This window comes from Pseudophryne corroboree, chromosome 3 (assembly GCF_028390025.1).
Source record: "Pseudophryne corroboree isolate aPseCor3 chromosome 3, aPseCor3.hap2, whole genome shotgun sequence".
Lineage (NCBI taxonomy): Eukaryota > Metazoa > Chordata > Amphibia > Anura > Myobatrachidae > Pseudophryne > Pseudophryne corroboree.
Window position 1 is genome coordinate 226,706,815 of NC_086446.1, and position 23,952 is coordinate 226,730,766.

At 46.1% G+C, this 23,952-nt stretch overlaps 1 protein-coding gene across 1 annotated transcript in view; it reads right to left on the reverse strand.

Moving 5' to 3' along the window:
- The window catches only part of CDHR1 (cadherin related family member 1), a 267,836-nt gene that overhangs the window by 189,460 nt on the left and 54,424 nt on the right, over positions 1–23,952 (reverse strand). Inside the window, exon 3 of the mRNA XM_063958865.1 lies at positions 3,006–3,151. Coding sequence (XP_063814935.1) covers positions 3,006–3,151 — 146 coding nt within the window. The remainder of the gene's footprint in view (positions 1–3,005; positions 3,152–23,952) is intronic.

Genomic DNA, 23,952 nt, shown 5'->3' on the forward strand with positions numbered 1-23,952 from the left:
TCCCTCTGCTTACCTCCCCCGGCTCCGGCTGGCCTGCGCAGCGTGACGTGAAGTCAGAGGACACGCTGCGCAACCACCCCCCAGCTGCCGGACCTCACCGCTGCACTGCCCACCCAGCCTCCGGATCGCGTAGGAAGTTTCCCACCCTCCCTCTTGGCCAGATAGCTGTGAGTTATCTGAACCGGGCAGGGAGGGTGGGACACATTGAAATGCAGCCAATCCCGGGTATCCCAGGAATCCCGGGATTGAACATTTTTCAATCCTGATTCCCGGGATTGAAAAAATTGCCCAGGATTGGCCACCCTAGAAACAAATAATATTTCTGTATCTTTACACATGAATGAAGTCGTCAATTACACCTGTTAATTAATCAGAGAAGTGTTTGAAGTAAGGTGGTCCAGCCAAAAAGATTAGTTTTACAAAACAGTGATACAAATTTGTTATTTAACAAAAGTGTTTAGTAGGAGAGAGCACAAATTTTTTGCTTTATGTGGCTAATACACTGGCGTATCTATAATGGGTGCAGTGTGTGTGGTGCACACGGGCCCCTGGGTACAGAGGGGGCCCACACCGCACCCATTTCTTCTATACTTACCTTTTCGGCATCCATTGGTGACTTTGTATGAGCCCCCTCCTCTCCTGTAGCCGTCACTGCCGCTGCAAGCGCACTGAGCACTAGAGACTCTGGCACAGTGCCACAGTCTACAGCGCATGCGCAGGACTCCGAAAAAATTGCACAGCGGCCATTTTTTGGAGTCTTGCGCATGTGCTGTAGACTCTGGCACTGTGCCAGAGTCTTAGCGAGGAGAGCGCTGACAGCGACGGTGACTGCTACAGGAGAGGAGTGGGTCCACACACGGAGTCTGCACACGGGTCCCCTCCTCTCTAAAAACGCCACTGGGCTAATACCAGACTGTCAAGCAATTTGGGTGTAAGGAAGTTCTGTATGCTCTGCATAATGGATGTGATTTTCACTTACTGTAACATTGTAATTGTAGATTTGGTACAGATGTGTCCTCATACACCAAGTCTCAAGTTTCCATACAGCACGAAATACCCGTGACTGAGCTGCACTGGGTAGTCTAGCATAGTGACGTTATCTTTAAGTGTAGCATTTACTTAATCTGCGCTAGAGATGGTGGGCTGCAACTTGAACTGCACAGGAATTAGTTTTAAACATGTACAAGAATTCATTTTAAACATGTCGCAGATGAAGCGCAATGGAACTTGGCGTGAGAAAAAGCCATGGCCTCTGTATTGTGCACTTTGTACACAGATTCAGACTCATTAGCACACAGATGTACAAAAGTAACACATTAAAATGATCAGTGCAGTCTAACTAAGCAGTTTTGTCACTTCCAGTAGTTTTATTAGTGAGAATAAGATGCGCATTTTGATCAGATAAAACATTCAGCACGGCTAAGTCGCACGGGACCTGGCACACCGAGAAGGGCTGTTTGGAGCAACTACGGCCATGGTGTATGAGGACAGATCTGCATAAATTAATATTTAATATGTGCTTATTATTTACATGGTAAATTAAAAATCGTTGCTACCATGTAAAATAATAATGATGATGCTGTTGTCTATAGTTTAAAAAAGAAACTATTTTAATGGCAAAAGAACACTATATTCAGCTTAAGGCCTGAGAGGTCCCAGAGTATCTAAATTGCCTTACCATAAACCTGTGACCAGTCATATTTATCACCTCCTTTTCTTGTGTTACCAGAATATTTTGTATTGATGGGATACGGTTAGCATCCCAGCAATCAGGATGCCACCATTCATGTGACTGATGCCGGAATCCCAGTGACGAAATACCAACCGCCGACATCCCAAAGGTATGTATCGAGGTCAATGTTAAGTTTAGGGCCTGAGGGGGAAATGAAGGGGGGGGGGGGGGGTTTAGGGCTAAGCCTGACTCTTAGGCCTAGCCACCACCCGTATCTTAGCCCAAGCCACAACCCCAGGCAGGTTAGGGTAGGGGTAAAATAATTACCCCGTCCCCTGTCAGCATTCTCATTGTCGGGCTGCCGGTGCTGGACATGTGAACGCTGGCAACATCAACAGCTGGGATCACATACCCCAACCGTTTTGATCAGTGACGTGCGGTGGGGTGAGGCAGAGCCTTTCCTATCATACTAATGTTTGTGCCAGAGTTTTGACTAAATAAAGTATATGGAAAATAAAAAGAATATGTTAGAAATATCTTCTTTGTATTATTCTAATCATTTTTATAGTCAAAACTCTGGAGTAAAAAGTCTATGGCAGGTGAGGCAGTGCCTCCCTTGCCTATCTTTTCCGTACTTTTCTGATAAAAACTCACCATATTTCCAGGAGTTTATACCTCTGCACTTTTACATAATGCCTACATAAACCCTTTGGCTCATATATTGTATGTAAGTCTGGCTCTGGTACTAACCAGTGCCTCCTGAGCCATTTACCTCACTGCGTATTGATAGGTATTAGCATTACATTTTGAAAAAGCTGGGGCTTTATAAATTGGCAAAATTGAGGTTCTCTTGAATAATTTTGGCAAGTTGCTTGCTGTATAAAATTTGCTGGCAATATGGGTGCTGTGCAGTGAGGGATCTTTGAAAGCAGCTGTGAATGGGATTGAGGGCACACTATTGGCTGGTACAATTGTACAGATGATAGGATGAACATTTACATCCCTATTTCCAATCTAAAACACTATCAAAGTCAAAATCAGGTTTTGGCCCCAAGGGCAACATAGTCCTATGTGTTATGCGGTCTATGTACTAAGCCTTGAAGAGAGAGAATGTACCAGCCAATCAGCTCCTAACCGACATGTTACAGTTTGAAAAATGTCGGGAGCTGTTTGGTTGGTACTCCTATCTCTCTTCAAGGCTCAGTACATAGATTCTTAAGTGTGGAAAACCACCCGCTTTACGGCAGTTGTTCCTTGAAAATTATATTCTGTATTGGTCACCTTGGAAAGGCCACATTTATTCTTTGCAAAATGTTATATCTTAGAAAATTACCTCTCTGTCCAGCTCTTCAATTAATGTAACATTTCCATGGACTAGGTCAACAGAAAAATAGCATTTTGATCCAGGTTCAAAAGTTAGGCCATACGTTACTGGATATCCTTCTGGATCACTACCATTTAACGTATAGATGTAGCTACCTTTTAGAGAAAAATGTAAAATAAAAAGAAATATTAAGTATCACCAGTAAAGCCATTAGATCACGTTAGGAGAGAGAGAGAGAGAGAAAACCCCATTATAGTGCAACAATAGTTGGTGACATGACAATACTATAAGCTAAGAATAAAAATGGGTTGGGTAAGGGATCCCGGTGGTCAGAATACCGACACTGGGATCCCGACCGCCGGAATGGCGGCATGGGGGCAAGCTCAATACAGCCCCTTGCAGTCTCGCTGCGCTCACCACGCTGCGGGCTCGGTTGCTTGCTGCGCTCGCCACAGGTTCTATTCCCACTCCATGGGTGTCGTGGACACCCAGGAGTGGGATTATCTGTGGCAGCGCTGCCGCCATTCTGGCGATCAGGATCCTGGCATCTGTATTCTGACCACCAGGATCCTGACTACATCCCATAATAATGTATGATCATATTCATGTAGAGCAATCTCAAAAAGCTTTAATAAACAAACAGGACATTGATATACAGTAGCAAGACTAGAAACTGCTTGCTTGTGATACAACAGTAGCATATAATAACAATACTAGTCTGGTGCATTCTTTGAGACTCAAACTCTTTGACATGTTCTCTATGAGTGCTAGTATAGCAACCAGTCTGCAATTTCTTTCAAAGTAAATTTTACATAAAAATGTTTTTGTTCTACTGTTTTGAGTCTATAGGGTAAATTTACTAAAGCTTCTAAAAATGAAAACAGGCGATGTTGCCCATAGCCAGGAGCGGTTTTAGGTGTGGACAAGCAGGGAGGCCCTCCGGGGTGCTGCGGACTAATGACCTCCGCAGGCGCTCGTCTGCACCCAGGCTGCAGCATGCGCCATGGGCTGCGAGGGCGCCCGCTGGAGCCGACACCATTGAGGGCGACACTCAGACGCTAGAGGTCCCACTTGGCCTCTAGTGTCTGGAGGAGTGCAGGGAGACCTCTAGCATCATTCTCAATGGTGTGAGCTGCAGCTGGCACCCACACAGCCCATGGCGCTTGATGTAGCCAGGGTGCGGCCGTGGCAATGAGCATGAGACCCCTGGCAATGAGCACGAAACCCTGGCAACGAGCAGGAAATCCCTGGCAACGAGTGTGAAACCCAGAACATGAAACCCTTAATAACAAGCATGAGACCACTGGCAACGAGCATGGAACCCAGAGCAAGAAATCTTTGGCAATGAACATGAGACCCCCGGCAATGAGCATTAGACCACTGGCAATGAACAGGTAATTTAAAAGTAATTAGAAGCATTACTGTGGGGCATAATTTGTAAGGGACATTATTGTGTTTGGGGCATAAAATGGTGTCAGGGACATAACTGTATTTGGCATAATGTGTAATGGGCATTACAGTGTGTGGCATAAGGTGGAACGGGCATTACGATGTGTGGCATATCGTGTAATGAGCATTACGTTGTATGGCATATGAAATGGGCATTACAGTGTGTGGCATAATGTGCAATGGACATTACGGTGTGTGGCATAAGTTGTAATAGGTGTTACAGTGTGAGGCATAACATGTTATGGGCATTACAGTGTGTGACATAATGTGAATGGGCATAACTATATGTGGAATAACGTGTAATGGACTTTATTCAGCTTAAGTTGCAGTTTTGTAATTTTAGCAAAACTGCAACTGGCTGTGATCTCATGCTGGGGGCCACCCAGCACAGGGCAAGGCCGCCCAGCACAGGGCAATGTAATTGCGATCGCATCACTGATTTGTGGAATCCCGCTGCTTCCGCAGCCAGGCTGCGAAGACAGATGCAGGGCAGCCATTTTTCAGGTCACAGCGGCCGTGTGTGACTTCACGCAGCCACCTTAAACCACCCCCATTTTTGTTAACCCGTCCACCCAACACTGTGTTGCCGCCCCGTTCCACCCCGTGAACGCCTCTGCTTGTCAATCAGGCAGGAGCGTTCACATAGTGAGATGCGATCTCAGTTCCCCGGTCCGCGCATGTGCAGTATGGGTCATGCATGTGTGCAGGGCGGGGCTGAGCGTGGAGATGGTGTGTGGCATATTATGAAATGGTTAGTACGGTGTATTGCATAATGTGTAATGGTCATTATGGTGTGTGGCATAATATGAAATGGGCATTACGGTGTAATGGGCATTACGGTATGTGGCATAATGGGTAATAGGCATTACGGTGTGTAGAATAATGTGTAAGGGGCATTACGGTGTGTGACAATGTGTAGGGAGAGAAAAATTACAAATAATATAAAGGGCGTGAATAGAGTTTTTTTTTTTCTGTGTTGTATAAGGGGCTCTTGCTGGCGTAATGTTTATAAGGGGTACTGTTGTGTGGTGTAATGTGACTGATGGACTCTACTGTGCAGTTTATTGTGAATTGGTACCATTCTGTGGCCACGTCCCTTTCCCATGAAGCCACGCCACTATTTTTTGCCGCGCGCACTAACCCCATTTTGAAATGGGGGAGGGGGGTTTGTACCAGGGAAACCTTTTTTTGAAAATAATTATAAAAACAGTTAAAATAATTTGGGGTGATTTTGTTTATACAGTATTATTAACTTCAATAACATTCATTTTCACTCATTTCCAGTCTATTCTGCACACATCACAGCTCACAATATTGTTTTTATCCAGTTTAGGCCAAAAGGTTGCACCGAGGTAGTAGGACGGAGTAGCAGCAGCCCTTGGATGCATATACTGAGAGGACAAATATTAAAAAAAGAATGTATTTCAAAAAATACGAATTAGGCAAGGCTCATGATTAAGGCAAAGAATAAAACAGATAATAATTTAGATTTAATTTATTTTGGATCAAATTCTTTATTTCCTCAAAGACATATTTGATGTGCAGAAGGTTCGCTATACAAGTGTGGAGAGTTTATTTATATTAGACTAATTCAAACTTAGTTAATTTCTAATTCTTATTATTAATATTAATTTGGATAAATCATAATGTGGTGATAAGAAGAATTATGAAAACAATAATACTCCTTTCACATAGCAATGCTAGGTCCCACCTGGGATTTGGAAACGTGTCCTTCCCTGGTGAAATCCGACATTGGACCCTTGCACACTGCCACCTCGACCCAGCAATATGCCATGTGGGGTTGATATCGCGGGCGGGGGCAGACTGTCACCAGGGGTGGGTGCGGAGGCAACGCTGGGAGATGAGATCATTTTCATGCTGCCTCTCCCTATGCAGTGAATGGGTCCCAGGTCGCATCGACTTGGCAACCCGTTCACACTGCACCTGACCCTGTATTTAACCCGGGACAAATGAATCAGAAATATATATAATAATTACACACTGCGGTTGACTTCACCGCCAGCGTTACACAATGCGTTTATGAGTAGTAAATGCAATACGGCGGTCTGACCAGCAGTGTCACAGTACTTTTGAAAATAAAATAAAAATTCTATAGTACACTGAGTACAGCACAAATATATATATATATATATATATATATATATATATTTATAATTTTAGGCTTTTTGATTTTAGCTCTTATTTTTTTAATTTTACACTGGGGCGGAGCCCCTGGATGGACGGACAGATCACCCCTTTCAGATACAGCAGACAGAGCACCCCTTTTTCAGATACAACAGGCAGAGCACCCCTGGACTGATGCGGCAGACAGAGCACCCCTGGACTGATGCGGCAGACCGGGCACCCCTGGGCTGATGCGGCAGACCGGGCACCCCTGGACTGATGTGGCAGACCGGGCACTCCTGGACTGATGTGGCAGACCGGGCACTCCTGGACTGATGCGGCAGACAGAGCACCCCTGGACTGATGCGGCAGACAGGGCACCCCTGGACTGATATAGCAGACAGGGCACCCGACCCACACAACTCCACCTGGTACTGCAGATGGACGCTTCCGCCCAGTATAGTCTCCAATGCTGGAGTGAAGATGGCGCCTATCATCTATTTCCTCAAAGACATATTTGATGTGCAGAAGGTTCGCTATACAAGTGTGGAGAGTTTATTTATATTAGACTAATTCAAATGTAGTTAATTTCTAATTCTTATTAATATTAATTTGAATGAATCATAATTTGGTGATAAGAAGAATTATGAAAACAATAATACTCCTTTCACATAGCAATGCTAGGTCCCACCTGGGATTTGGAAACGTGTCCTTCCCTGGTGAAATCCAGCATTGGACCCTTGCACACTGCCACCTCGACCCAGCAATATGCCATGTGGGGTTGATATCGCGGGCGGGGGCAGACCGTCACCAGGGGTGGGTGCGGAGGCAACGCTGGGAGATGAGATCATTTTCACGCTGCCTCTCCCTATGCAGTGAATGGGTCCCAGGTCGCATCGACTTGGCAACCCGTTCACACTGCACCTGACCCTGTATTTAACCCAGGACAAATGAATCAGAAATATATATAATAATTACACACTGCGGTTGACTTCACTGACAGCGTTACACAATGCGTTTGAGTAGTAAATGCAATACGGCGGTCTGACCAGCAGTGTCACAGTACTTTTGAAAATAAAATAAAAATTCTATAGTACACTGAGTACAGCACAAATATATATATATATATATATATATAATTTTACGCTTTTTGATTTTAGCTCTTATTTTTTAAATTTTACACTGGGGCGGAGCCCCTGGATGGACGGACAGATCACCCCTTTCAGATACAGCAGACAGAGCACCCCTTTTTCAGATACAACAGGCAGAGCACCCCTGGACTGATACGGCAGACTTAACAGCACCCCTGGACTGATGCGGCAGACAGGGCACCCCTGGACTGATGCGGCAGACAAGGCACCCCTGGACTGATGCGGCAGACAGGGCACCTCTGGACTGATGCGGCAGACAGGGCACCCCTGGACTGATGCGGCAGACAGGGCACCTGACCCACACAACTCCACCTGGTACTGCAGATGGACGCTTCCGCCCAGTATACTCTCCAATGCTGGAGTGAAGATGGCGCCGATCACCTGGGACTTATATAGAATCCAAAACCCGTGAGAATCAGACAGCGGGATGATGACGTTTTGCATCATTTTGGGATCCGAGGAAGGCAGAAAGTCCCGAACTGGACTCTGATCCCAGCTCAGATCGCAAAGTTCGCTCATCCTTAATTTATGAAGCAGAAATAAGCCAAATATCCTGTGATTTCTGCCAGGGATTTGACTTGGTCAACCCCGGAAATAGGGGAGACATTAAGGAACGGGGACAAAAGTGTTTTTGGTGCTGACAGTAGAAGCTGTTATGTGGAGGTGTGTGCGGGTGGCTGTGGATCTCCCCATAGGACACTGCATGGCAGAAAGGACAGAATGAGCAAGCGTACGATAAAGGGCCTAATTTAGTAAGGATTGTAAATTCTGCTAATTAGCAGAATTTGCAATCCTTTTCCTAGCATGCTGGGGGCCGCCCATCGCAGGGCAAGGCCGCCCAGCATGCTGACCGCCGCCTCTCCCCCTTGATGAAGCAGAAATTGTGCTTCATCGTAGAAATTAGTGAAGCCTTAGGCTCTCCGTGTTCTTCTCGATCGCGGTGGCTACCGCTGTGATCACCCCCCCCCCACCCCCACACGCTCCCGCATAGTTCGCCTCCGCCACCCATTTGCGTACCACCACCCCCGCACAATCCGTCTCCTCCCTGTAAATGGAGGGTTGCCAGCCCCCCGCCCCTGTCTCTGCCTGATTGTCAGGCAGAGGCATTCTCATTTTCATGTGGGTGCATGCACACGCATCTTTTTCTCAAAATTTGCTTACTGCGATCCAACCTGAATTAGGCCCTAAGTACAGTATTTAATATTGTGCATTATAAAAATGTGCTTTATAAAAATGAAGGGGCATATGTACTAAGCCTTGGAGAAAGATAAAGTGGAGAGAGATAAAGTACCAGCCAGTCTGTTCCTAATTGCCATGTTACAGGCTGTGTTTGAAAAATGACAGATTTGGTACACACTGGAGCGATCTCGGCCCCATATGTTTCCGGGCGAATAGTGTGTATGGTCAATTTCTGCACTCCTGCAGTCGCATGAGATATATAAATAGATGATATCACATGCAGTGCCGTGCAGCATAATGAAGACAGGAATGTCTTCATTACATCGTTCTGATGTGTATGAATGCTATGATTTGTCGGCCGGTATATCGTCCAAGTACATATCATTCCAGTGTGTATTCAGCATTAGAAGCAGGTTGGTTGGGACATTATCTCTCTCCAAAGGATAGTACATATTCGCCTAACTGTTGAAGACGTGTTTTCTGGACTGTAAGATAAATTAAGAGTATTGAAAACTTAATTTTGTGTGTGGCGACATCAGCATTAGATGCTAATTTACATTTATAGATTTACAAATACAGCACATGCCCGTACTGTAATAGGACAGTGAACACCTACCAAGAGATTGTGGCCCTCATTCCGAGTTGTTCGCTCGCTAGCCGCTTTTCGCAGCAGTGCACACGCTAAGCCACCGCCCTCTGGGAGTGAATCTTAGCTTAGCAGAATTGCGAACGAAGTATTCGCAATATTGCGAAAAGATTTTTCTTTGCAGTTTCTGAGTAGCTCGAGACTTACTCTTCCAGTGCGATCAGTTCAGTGCTTGTCGTTCCTGGTTTGACGTCACAAACACACCCAGCGTTCGCCCAGACACTCCCCCGTTTCTTCAGCTACTCCCGCATTTTTCCCAGAAACTGCAGCGTTTTTTTCGCACACTCCCATAAAACGGCCAGTTTCTGCCCAGAAACACCCACTTCCTGTCAATCACACTCCGATCAGCAGAACGAAGAAAAAAACTCGTAATACCGTGAGTAAAATACCAAACTTCTTAGCAAATTTACTTGACGCAGCCGCAGTGCGAACATTGCGCATGCGCAGTTAGCGGAAAATCACACTGATGCGAAGGAAAATAACGAGCGAACAACTCAGAATGAGGGCCCGTATGCAATTGAATGTAATTTGTATGATGATGATTTGTTTCTATTCCTTGTTCAGTAATCTTTATTTGTGTGGAGCCGCATGTCATTTATACGGGTTGGGTATGCGTGACCAGCAGTCAGGAGACCAACGGTCACCATACCGACGGCGGGACACCGGCGGCAGTATGCCTGTGTGTGAGTGTGGGGGGGAGGGGGCTGAGCACAACAAGACACTTGCAGGCCCGCCACAGATTTTGATCCCACTCCCATGAGTGGGAATAGACCCTGCTAGTCGGCATGCCGACTGTCTGGTTTGTAAGTGGGCGGGATGTAGGGGGAAGTATTGTGACCGCCGGTCACGTAACTACATCCCATTTATAAATATGGTGATACTCATTTCTTGTCCTATTGTTCAATTATGCCAATGTTTTACTTTATCATTCAGACATAGATATCTTTAGGCACTACATTGCTTACAATAAATCCATTAGATTAGTATGCCCATTAAGGTTGTCACGTTGTCATTTTACTGTGAACAGGCCTAGCTTCTCTGATACAGAGTGGGAAGGGAAAGCCAGTGGGGTCTTGGGGCTGAGTTGCTATGACTTCATGGTTGGGAAATCTCTTGCCTTTTTGCAAATCAACTCCCAACTGCTTATTGTGACTATCTGCTTTATTGCTTTGTGGTAAAGAACAGTTTAAGTGCCTGTCTTGCTGTAGGTCTTGTGGGGCTCTTTCCATCAATACCCAGGTTTAGGGTGACTCTACCCTACTGGGGTCAGCGACATCACCAGTCCCAGTATGCCTAACTCTCCTGAGTTTGGATACCTCGAGTAATTGGCAATGTGTTGGCAGCTGGCCCCCTCTTACGCATTAAGTTGTTGGTGATGGAATGGCAGTTGGTTCCCATAAACACCTTTTATTTGATTATTTGGAAAGGATGACAATACTGTGTGTAGTCCCTTTATTCACCACTGTACATTTTAACTCCTTTTGATAACTAAAGCTGACCCTTTTTGATGTCAATATGTCTGGGGGGTTTACAATTAAAGCGGATACATTTTCAGCTAGGAAAAATTGGTGGATATCACGATTAATGACTGATGGTCATTATCACGGTATCCTATTACAGGCCATTTTCATCATCCAAAAATGGACCCACGGTCGCGCAAAAACACATGGGATCGGGGATAAGTTCCCAACCCATATGTTATTGTGACTCCAGCAGCCGCTTGTTGCGGATTATGCTTCAGGGTGCCTGAGGCTATGATCATCAGCGCTGATAGGTGGCAGGACTCCTTTATCAGTTCAGCACACTCAAGGTCAGCCCTGTCTCCCTAAGGCAAGTGGAAGGTCCCTCAGGCAGTGGGTCCTACCCTGCTCCCTGCATGGGGGTGGGGGGGAGAGAAGGAACCCAGGGGAAAACTCATTGCTGGTCTGAGCAGCAGTGGGTCCCTTTATCCTCAGGGGCACAGTACAATGCACCTGCTACGCACATGATAGTTGCGCATCTAAGTATAATGCAGGAACACAGTGGTAATGCAGGTGTTGACAGCAGTGGTATTAAACAGTGGGTAATTGCACGTATCTGGGTGTCCAACCTTAGGAGCCAAGTACTGCACATGCTTGCAGTTCTGTGACACTCTTACACAGTATTGGTGGCTGCAGTTGCACATAAGGTTGGAGGTTGCACATCCCTGCAGACTCTGGGTACTAGTGCTGTTATGAACCCCTAGCACAATTCCATGGGAATATACACAGTAACTTATTAATAGAGCAGCAGTGTAATAAAATATGAACAAGAAACCTACAGTTGTTGTTCAGGACTGAGAGGTATATTGAGTTTGCATAGAAGTCCAATGTTAATTAGCCAGGTATTTCAGCAGAACACAGGTGAAAAACATAGTAGAGAAACACTGCACAGAACACACTGAATACTGAAGCAAGGTTAAGTCATTCAGGAACTTCAGCTGAGAGGATTACTGCAGGAACACAGCTTGGAAATCAGGAACTGTTCTGGGATCAGGGATGGCGTGACAACTTAGTCTCCAACAAGAACTAAAAACTAGGCACTAAAAACTGGAACACATGAACGATCACCGGCCAGGCGGGATATGGTTGTTAGGTCGACAGTCATTAGGTCGACCACGGTAGACCACATGCATTATGTCGACATGGTAATTCGGTCGACATGTATTAGGTCGACAGGTCAAAAGGTCGACATGAGTTTTTCACTTTTTTGGGGGGGACTTTTTCATACTTGACGATCCACATGGACTACAATTGGGAACGGTAACCTGTGCCGAGCACAGCGGTAGCGGATTGAGGCACTTTGCCTGAAGCATGGTGAGTGAAGCGAGCCATGCGAGGGGACACGGTGCGCTAATTGGGGTTCCCCGTCACTTTACGAAGACAACGACACCAAAAAAAGTCCAAAAACCCATGTCGACCTTTTGACCTGTCGACCTAATGACCATGTCGACCTATTGCCCCTGTCGACCTAATGCATGTTGACTTTCCATGGTTGACCCAATGACTGTTGACCTAAGTTGAGTCGACCAAACGACCCATACCCGGCCAGGCTGCGTAGAGCTGGCTGCCTTTTATCAAGAGCATGGACCAATGGCAGAGAGCAAGGCAGACCAGCCCCCCTTAATGATCAAATAGCTTTAAAGCTGCATGTATTCACAGAAGGCATCCCAGATGCTTAGTAACAGCCGGGACCAGGAATCACCATGGTTGTCCGAGTCCCAGTTGCCTTGCCATTGACGTCTGGCATGTTGCGGTATCCCAGTTGTCTGCCAACAACTAGGGCCCACTGGAGAGAGGAGCTGCAGCGGTGCCTCATAAGTGTCCAGCATGTTCTACTACAAGGACAGAGGCAGTGCAGAGTCCATGTCCTTGAACACACCCTGGTGTAGAAATGTGGGCTGACATCAGCCAATAGGAAATGTATTACTTTTTAACAAATCTGCAATGAAAAATCACTAAGTGTAATCGTTACATTTTAACTTCCATTAACTTGAAAATTGAAAAAGATAATAATACGGTACACTGTACAATCTTCACAACATGCAGGCAACTTTATAAGAAGAATATGCATTTACAAAACAGTATATTGGCTTATATTTGAGGCTGGCAAGAACAAAATCACAGCTCCACTCACAATGCAAACATTAAACTAACAGCTATATCCTAATACCAGATCCATTTTGATTCTGTGCCAGGAAGTACATAGATAATCATTTAACACATTAGTGCTAACCAGTGAGTAATTGACGATCGATGTAGGACCTCCAAATCACAAAATACTCCATTTGTATATACACTATATTGACAAAATCATTCGGATGCCTGCCCATAACACCAACAGGAACTGTAATGACATTGTATTCAAATATATAAAGCTGCAAAAGGGGGACCAACTCCATTTTAAAGTATAACAGCTTCCACTCATCTTGGAAGGCTTTCCACAAGCTTTTGTAGCATTTCTGTGGGAATTTGTGCCTATTCATTCTGTAGAGTAGGCCTGTCTTGCAATCTCCATTCCAGTTCATGCCAAAGGTGCCCAATGGAGATGAGATCAGACCTTTGTCAAGTTCTCCCACACTGAACTCATCAAACCATGTCTTTATAGTCCTTGCTTTGTACACTGGAGCACAGTCATGTTGGAATAGAAAAGGGCCTTACTCTAACTGGTGTCACACAGTTGGAAGCATAGCAATGTTCAAAATGTCTTGGTATGCTGAAGCATTAAGATTGCCCTTCACTGGAGATAAGCGGCCTAGCCCAAACCCTGAAAAACCGCCTCATACCATTATCACTCCTCCACCAAACTTCACATCTGTCATAATGCAGTCAAGTAGGTAACGTTCTCCCGACATCAGCCAAACCCAGACTCGTCTATCTGACTGCATAACAGAGAAGCATGATTCATTACTCCACAGAACACGTTTCCACTGCCCCACAGTTCAGTGTCGGTTTGCTTTACACCACTTCATCCAGTGCTTGATATTGGACTTGGTGATGTGAGGCTTGCATACAGCTGCTCGGCCATGGAAACCCATTCCATTAAGCTCCTGATGCAAAGTGTTTGTGCTTACATTAATGTCAGCAGAAGTTCGTAAGTGTTTAGCTATGGAATCAGCAGAGCATTGGCAACTTTTACCCACCATGCACCTTAGAAATCTTTGACCCCGCTCTGTGATTTATGTGGCCTTCTGCTTCATGGCTGAGTTGCTGTTGTTCCTAAACAATATTATCACTTACAGTTGACCGTGGAATTTCCAGCAGGGATGAAATTTAATGAACCATCTTATTGCAAAGGTGGCATCCTATTACAGTACTATGCTTTTCAGAATGACCTATTTTGTATCACAAATGTCTGCAAATGGAGACTGCATGGCTAGGTGCTTGATTTTATACACCTGTGGCCAGTGCTATTTTTCAGCAGGAACCAGCAGGAACTCCGTTCCTGAGGCTCTCATTAAATATGACCTAATCAGAAACTGGGTTATTGTACCTGTCCTGGGCCAAAATGTATTTTTCATAAGATAAGTTTTTCTTTTCTAAAATAATCTTCTTTTCTAAAAAAAAAACCCCAAAAAACCTATCTATAGTTTTATTGTAAAGTCCATTTTGAGTGCTTTATTATATCTCTATCTCCATCATCTATCTAGCTAGCTATAACTTTTTTTAATAGCTCCACCCCAGACCAGTAGTTCCTGAATTTTTCCAGAAAAATAGTACTGCCTGTGTCTGATTGAAACACCTGAATTTAACAATTAACAGGTGTGGCCAAATACTTTTGTCCATATAGTGTATGTAGAATGGTTTTCTACAAATCAACAATTTTTTTTTCATTTTTATGATGAACCTGTTTTCACATGTAATAATTACTTATACAAACATTTCCAAGAACTATATTTACGAAGTGTTGTTTTCAGCGGAGGCTCCTACCTTTTTTTAGGTAGGGGGGCTGCCGCTAGCTATGCCGGTGAGGAGAGGAGAGTCCAAGGTCCCGGTGCTTGCGTAATGGAGCTGACTTGTGCCAGGTCCCGACGCATCTGCACAAATGGTAGCTTGAGTGCACATGCACAACCCCCCCGGCTCCTATGAGCTGCATTGGCTGCAGCCCACAAAAGCCAGATTGGGCTGATGACCAGGCACGGAGTGGCTTCCTACAGGAAGCCAGCTCTCTGCTAATCGCAGCCTGGTATGGCAGTCCCGGAGGGAGTAAACACCTCCCAATGGGACTATCTATCCTGTGGGTGACTGGTACAGTAGGTAGGACTTCCAACAGAAAGTCACTGCGAGACTGCAACTGGCTCAGCTGAGCTCAATGAAGTGGCAGAAGCCCATAGGTAAAATATTTCACTGGTTGGTTGTTTTTGGATTTCAGGTGTCTTTTTCATGTGGTATTGCATCTTGAAGATTTACTAAAGGTCAAACCACTGTAAAACTGCCTATTATTATTAAATTTTATTTATAAGGCGTCACAAATGTTTTGCAGCATTGTACAAAGGACTGTACAGGGAGACAAAACTTAGCATTATATTAAATAAATAACAGAAATAGAGTACAGGTAACTAACAGCACCACAATTCTCAAGACATAACACAGCTAAGATGTAAGTAATGAGGGGGTGATCATCGTACTACTAGGGGCTGGTGGCCAAAGATGGAGATGAGCCTTTACCAGCAGGAGAAAAAGTGGGTAAAGATGGTCGCTGAGTAGGGGAGAGCTGTGAGTGAAATGTGTCAAGAAGAGGGCTTAGATAAGAGGAAAGAGGGCACTGCTCTGAAGAGCTAACAATCTAGTGGGAAGGGTCGACCGAGCGATGACATGAGGTGCAAGCGGGTGGTGGCCTGATGACAGTATGTAAGCAAAGCTGAGATATTCAAGGCATGAGGCAGGGGGATGCAGGAGCAGCCTCAGGATTAGGTTATGCATCGGGAGGGTATGCGTTGATGAATAGGTGGGTTTTTAGTGCCCGTTTGAAGCTTTGCAAGGTTGTGGAGAGTCTAATGGAGCAGGAGAGTGCATTCCACTGAAGGGGTGCAGCACGGGCATAGTCTTGAACTCGAGCATGGGAAGCAGTGACCTGGGCGGTGGAGAGGCGACGGTCATTGGTCGACCGTAGGGTGCTAGAGGGAGTATGAAGGGAGAGGAGGTTGGAGATGTTGGGAGCAGTGGAATTAGAGATTGACTTGTATGTGAGGGTGAGGAGTTTGAAGAGGATTCTGTAGGGTAATGGGAGCCAGTGTAGATTTTGTCGAAGGGGAGTGGCGGGAGAGGAAGATAAGTCTAGCTGCGGAGTTGAGGACAGAATGGAGGGGAGCAAGATGCAAGGCCAGTGAGGAGAACATTGCAGTAGTTGAGTTGTGAGATGACCAGTGAGTGGATGATAAGTTTAGTTGCACTCTGGGAGAGAAATGGCCTGATGTGAGCAATGTTGCGTAGCTGGAACCGACGGGATTGTGACAGAGCTTGGATGTGGGGTGCAAAGGAGAGGGAGGAGTCGAGAGTGATGCCCAAGCAGCGGAGTTCGGGAATGGGGAGATGGTGGGGTTGTCAGTGATAGAGATATTGGTAGGGGGTGTTTCTCTGGATGGGGGAAAAATGATGAGTTCAGTTTTGTCCATGTTGAGCTTCAGAGAGCTCCAGAAGGATGAGCAGAGAGAAGTGGCCCCTGGATTTGGCCAAAAGCTGGTCATTGGTGACTTTAACCAGGGCATTCTCAGTGAAGTGGCGTGGGCAAAAGCCAGATTGAAGTGGATCCAGGATGGAGTTGTTAGAGAGGTAGCTTGTGAGACTGCTGTAGACCAGTCGTTCAAGTAGTTTGGAGGCGAAAGGGAGAAGAGAGTGGGGGCAGTAGTTTGTGGGTGATGAAGGGTCGAGGTTGGGAGCAGACAGTGGGGGAGAGGGAGCGGAGAAGATGGGAGGGGGTCCAGGTGGAGGGGGGGGGGAGAGGATAAGATGAGGGAGTGAACTTCCTTGTCTGAAGTGGGACGGAAGGAGGACAGGGTGGGATAGATGGAGGGGAGGGATGATGGGGGTAGCAGAGGGGTGACAGGGGGAGATGTGTCAGATATCCTCAATTTTGGAGATGAAGAAGGAAGCAAAGTCAGTGGCAGTGAGGGAGGATGGGAGTGGAGAAGGAAGGGGGCGAAGGAGAGTTTTGAAAGTTCCAAAGAGATGGCGTGGACAGGAGGTGGGAAGAGATGAGTACTTGGATAAAGGATTGCTTGGCGAGGGAAAGAGCAGAGCTGTAGGAGGAGAGAATAAACTTGAAATGGAGGAAGTCCGGCAGAGAGTGAGATTTCCTCCAGGAGCGTTCAGCGGAGCCTGAGCATTTTTGTAAGAAACGTGTTAGTTTGTTGTGCCAGGGTTGGGGTTTGGAGTGGCGGAGGGGGACAGAGAAGAGGGGGGCCACAGAGTCGAGAGCAGCGGTTAGGGAAGAGTTGCGCCTAAGAAATTTGTGGTTCTCCAATTGCCAGCATGCTCTAGCAGCACTACAAACTGGGCATTTCAGGGCTTGCTGGGACCTGTAGTGCATTTAACTATTAAATGCTTCTATGCCCCTAATCTGGTGTTTGGAGAAGAGCCTAGTGCTATTGACAGACAGTGGCACAGAGAGGATGGGGGCAGGTATTAAATACCCAGGCTCAGGCTTGCTGAAGGGGCCCTGTCCAGGTCGGCTACATAGGGGAATATAGCGCCCTTTTACAGTGCTGCTGAGAGGAAAAATGTTGCCCTATACAACTGCTGATGCCCCTGAAGTTATTATTTTATTTGTGTTAGTGGACCTGGCCATGCCTCCACGGATTTGGACATACCCCCTTTAGCAGGGCCGGCTCCAGGCCTACTAGCACCCTGAGCGAGAAAATGTCAAAGCGTCCCCACTCCTGGAAAAGTGGGCATGGCCTCCTGGAAAAGTGGGCGTGGCCTTGCAACTTCATATTATTACACTATAAATAAATATATTTTCACACACCCTCTACGCACACAATTAACAGCCTTACACATAACACAGTAGTTTTCCTTACACACAGTCTCCAGTATAGTGCCAGATACACAATGTCTACAGAAGTGCAGTGCCAGATAGACATGACATGCCCCCCAGCATTGCCAGATAGACATGACATGCCCCCCAGCAGTGCCAGATAGACATGACATGCCCCCCCAGCAGTGCCAGCTACACATGACATGCCCTCCCAGCAGTGCCAGCTACATATAACATGCCCCGCAGCAGTGCCAGCTACAGATGATATGCCCCACAGCAGTGCCAGATACACATGATATGCCCCCCAGCAGTGCCAGCTACACATGATATGCCCCATAGCAGGCCCAGTACACATGCCCCACAGTGCCAGATACACATGCCCCACAGTGCCAGATATGCCCCCCGTGCCAGATATGCCCACAGTGCCAGATACACATGCCCCACATTGCCAGATATGCCCCCAGTCCCAGATACACATGCCCCACAGTGCCATATATGCTCACAGTGCCAGATACACATGCCCCACAGTGCCAGATATGCCCCCAGTCCCAGATACACATGCCCCACAGTGCCATATATGCCCCCAGTGCCAGATACACCTGCTCCAACAGTGCCAGATATGCCCCCAGTGCCAGATACACATGCCCCAACAGTGCCAGATATGCCCCCAGTGCCAGATACACATGCCCCACAGTGCCAGATATGCCCCCAGTCCCAGATACACATGCCCCACAGAGCCAGATATGCCCACAGTGCCAGATATACATGCCCCACAGTTCCAGATATGCCCCCAGCCCCAGATACACATGCCCCACAGTGCCAGATATGCCCCCAGTCCCAGATACACATGCCCCAACAGTGCCAGATTTGCCCCCAGTGCCATATACACATGCCCCAACAGTGCCAGATATGCCCACAGTGCCAGATACAAATGCCCCACAGTACCAGATATACCTACCCACCAGTGCCAGATATGCTCCCCTGTGCCAGATATGCCCCCAGTGCCAGATACACCTGCCCCACAGTGCCAGATATGCCCCCAGTGCCAGATATGCCCCCAGTGCCAGATATGCCCCCCAGTGCCAGATACATCTGCCCCACAGTGCCAGATATGCCCCCAGTGCCAGATATGCCCCCCAGTGCCAGATACACATACACCCCCCCAGTGCCAGATATGCCCCCAGTGCCAGATATGCCCCCTGTGCCAGATACACCTGTCCCACAGTGCCATATATGCCCCCCAGTGCCAGATACACATACACATCTCCCCCAGTGCCAGATATGCCCCCCAGTGCCAGATATGCCCCCAGTGCCAGATACACCTGCCCTACATTGCCAGATAAGCCCCAGTCCCAGATACACATGTCCCCACACATTCCCACCCCCCACCCCCAAGTGCTGCTCACCGCGCTGCTGCTGCCGATGGTTCTCTTGGGCAGGGAGGTGGCTGCTGCTCCTGCCGTGTGTGAGGACGGGGAGGAGAGTGCAGCGTGCGCATCTCCTTCCCCTCAGTCTCCGGCGGGTGGGCGCACTACAAGTACTAATAACTCGGTGCGCACTATGTGCGCTGTGCGGCACCAACGTCTGATGCCGCACAGCGCACGTGCACTGAGTAGTTTTGCATAGTCCCGCCCACAGCACAGAGGCAGCCACTGACTGCTGGCTGGGAGTGGAACTTGGAGGCGGGCTGGGGACGGACGGATGCTGCTGGAGCCTGGACGCACACACAGACACAGGACCAGGCTCCAGGCTCCAATATGGCGGTGCCAGCGAGCGGCGCCCATTAAGGGTGGCGCCCTGCGCGGCCACTCTATTGGAACATGCCTGGAGCCGTCCCTGCCCTTTAGAACCAGGGCCTATTGCCATTATTGGTGGCTTTGTTGGCTGTAGGACTGGTTTTACCCTGGAGGTGGCTTTTGTTTGCGGGCAAAGCCCATAATGCTAACTGGTCTAGCAAAGAATTATTTATGTTGGAGCTGAATCCACCACACCTGGCTGGTCATGCCTACTGCTATTAAAAAAAAGTTTTGCCTTTTGCCACTAACTTATACACCCAGCTGAGAGTTCTTTGGCTTAACTCTCTCATTACTTAGACCTTAACAATGTAACCTCAGTCTGTTTAAGGGGTTCAATGAGTCTAACTCGACAACACAGGCTTTTATTAGGGACCTTGTATCAAGCCTTGAGGGAAGATGTATCAAGCCTACGAATAGAGTTATTGCCCAAAGCATCCAATTAGCGATTAACTGTCCTCTTATATATTGTTTTAAATAAATTACAGTTAGGAGCTGATTATTTGCTGTAGATGCCCCTCACTCATACCCCCATGTCTCTATCATTTCTTCTTGCCTCACAATTTCACTGTCGACTTGTCCTGCCTGGGTTTAGCCCTGCCCCCAGAGATCTCTGTGAGCTTGGCTGTATTTAGTTTCCATCAACCATGCGAGCAGCAGTACCAGCACGAGTGCTGCCGGGACTGTAACTAGGGTGTTGTAGAGTGTGCCATGATGGAGCGAAGTGTGCCATGGCATATAGCACTGCAGGGTAGCGGGCACTGTTGGCGGCACTTGTCAATTATCTGTTTAATTACTTTCACTTGCAGCTTCCCTCTCCTCTTTGAAGCTCAGCATCTCTGAACGCTGGTCTCCTTCCCTCACCCCTTCCGTCGCTAATACCTATATAACATTCATGAACTTAACTTGAGAGCTCTTTGTTATGCCGGGTACATACTGGATGAAGTAAATTACAAATGCAACCAGCGCTCTACTTATCCAGATACTCGGGGGATGGCAGCAATACATGATTGGGGCTTAACCCAAAGCCTCCAAGAAATAAATGGCGTCACAGGGGTTTCACAACTGCACCTGAGCAATGATGGTGTTAATCTTATGAGCAATAAGACAGTAAATGGGATATAAGTATTTATTCTACTAAAAAGAAATGATACAAAGCAATGATTTGCATTCACGCAAACTAATGAAAAAAGAGAGAAAATAAAGAAAAAGTAATGAATGTAAAAAATAAACAAAATATATGATTGCAGGGTATGAGGTAGATCAAATGTGAGTTATGAGTCCAACGTCTAGTGCAATAGAGTGTGGCGTCCCACCTCGTTGAATTGCACTGCTCGAATTCCACACTATATGAAATAACATACAACACAATCCCAATTGGGAATGGGAGCTCATGTAATCAGTTGGAACTTGAGGTTGGAGATCTATTATGGATGTTAAAGTTCTCCTCTTTTCAGAGGCAGGTTCTGGTCCGGCAACAGTAGCAATACTAAGGGGTACCCCTGACTGGATAGCGGGGGGACAAGGTTGCCATAAGACAAGTAAACTGTTCACTCCGGACTCTCCGCTTGTCACCTCTGCCACGGGCGATGGGAGGCGCCTGCGTCCACAGACGTCCACCGCCTGCTGGGTCCGAGGTACGTGGTCGTGTCTCTGGGGGGAAAGTAGCGCTGGCTTCGGGACCCACAAAGGGACTGTCCGCCACGTACCTCCCCTCTTACGGAGCTGTTACCTTATCTCCTGCGCTTGAATCCCAGCGTCCGCTTCCACTTCTGTGCTCGGTCTTCCTTGCAGCTGTTAATCGGTACTCTACTTCCTGGTCTCGCACCTCTCGGCCACGTGACTCTATCTTCCTCCTCAGTTCCTCCTGTGTCTTTGGTGTATTTTACGTGAAAGTTGATATAGAGCTCCGCTGTGCTGTATAAGTGAACACTAATTTTCAAAGTAGAAACTCTGTGTTTTCCTCCAACGCGTGTCGACCCGTCTGGGTCTTCCTCAGGGAGTCCTTGAATGCCATCTTTGTTAAGGGCTATTTATGCACATATTTGATTGCATCATGTGAGTGGGTGTGTTCCTTGGTTCGTCCCAGGGAACACATAAATGGCAATATTATAGGTTAACGTGAAGAATATAAGTAATACAGAAATACTGAAAAAGAAGAGTATAATAAAAACACTGAACAGTGAATGTAAAGAAAATATAGAATATAGTTGTGTGAAAGAGAATGATTGTATTACATGGATAAGTAATGTGTCACATGATTTATCCTATGGCCGTAGCACAGTGTTGATTGGATTGAATAAATGAATGAATTGATATTAATTAAATCTGGGAAATAATGGGGTGAAAGGGGGAGGGGGTTTTGGTCCAGGTTTCCCTGTTTTCTGTACATGTGGAACTTCAGAACACTATATGTTAGAGTAATTGATTGTAAGGCTGATCAGTATATTAATAAGGGACATAAAACCAGAATACTTGTATAAATAAATAAATCTGTGACAGTGATCTTTATCCTTCAAATGCACTTCATGAGTAAATGAGGTATGAAATTTACAAGGCAAATGACGAACTGTACCGTCAATTCATAACTATTGATCTCACTTCGTTATCTAAATTGAGACCCTGTGGTCTCAACGTTTTCAGAGTGTATATCCACCTTAATTCTTCTTTATTGATTTTCTTCAAAAAATCTCCTCTCCAATTAGGTGATACTAACTTGATTCCCAGAATTCTCATACCTATAGGATTGCTGTCATGCAGTTCTTTAAAATGGTGTGACAAATTGTGTGTTTCTAATCCCTTTCTCACGTTCCTAATATGTTCTGATATTCTTGTCTTTAAGGGTCTTATCGTTCTGCCTACGTACTGTAATTTACATGGGCATTCAATGAGGTATATTACCCCTTTGCTATGGCATGAGATATGTTCCTGTATATCAAAATCTTCTCCTGTTTTGTTAGAAACAAAGTTGGAGATCTTTTTAGTATTAACTTTGTGTGTTTTACAATAGCTACAAGTACCACAATGAAAAAAACCTTTGTTGAGGCTCTGTCCTGTTAAAGTGGTCTGTGTTGTCTCTATCTTTCTATGGTGACTGTGTGACAATCTAGATTTCAAGTCTGGCGCTCTTCTGTAGACCCCTTTCGGTCTTGATGGGAGTGTGTCAGCTAGTAAATCGTCTTCTAGAAGGATGTGCCAATGTTTATATAAAATATTTTCTTAGAAAAATAAAAACCAAATAACTGCTTGTAAAAGCGCCTATGTAATAGACTAGATAATAAAAATAAATTCCCCTGATAGAACGCGCGGCCGTAAACACTAAGTGGGTGTCCGATAAAGGATAATAAAACAAAAGAAACGGCTGCGCAATGTTCCAGGGAAAGAATGAGAGCCGACGTTAAAAAATAATTAATTTATTAACCATAAGCACTAAATAAAAACAAACTATTACAATAACAGTTAGATATATTAAAAGGTAATATATATATATTATGTTATATTGTTAGGTACACCTTGATAGGTACAGACATGGTAGATATCGTGGTGAATTGAGGCAGCTTGTATAAATTAGCTTGCTGAAAGTCCGCAGTCACTCACATGGATTATAACTTGTGGTAGCGCTCGAGAATATTAATTAGCAGAGCGGTCCCAGGTGAAGCACAAAAATCCCCGTCACAGTACTGGATCGGTGGAATAAATACCTCTCCTGTGGGCTGGTCTGAGACTGGGCGTCCCCGGTTTTTTGTCCTGCGTTGCCCACTAGTGCTGTGCAGCAAGGAGATGAGGAGAACCGCCGGGCTGGTGGAGCGGGTGAGAGCCGCGTGCTGGTGTGAGCGGCTTTGCGGAAATCAGGGAAGCGGTATACAGGTCCGTTGGTTCACGGAAAGTTGCTTCAGATATGGGTACCTAGATCAAGGTGTGTAGGAGAGGTGGAGTCCTAACGCGTTTCGTCACGTATCACGTGACTTTATCAAAGGTATATTCATGCATCTAGACTGGATAGTATTTAAAGCCAAAAGGCCAAGAGTGCACAGGTGTATATAATCAATGATTAAACAAGGATTAGTTAAAACACTATTATTGATTAAAAATTAAAAACGTCGGCTCACACACTAAAATGC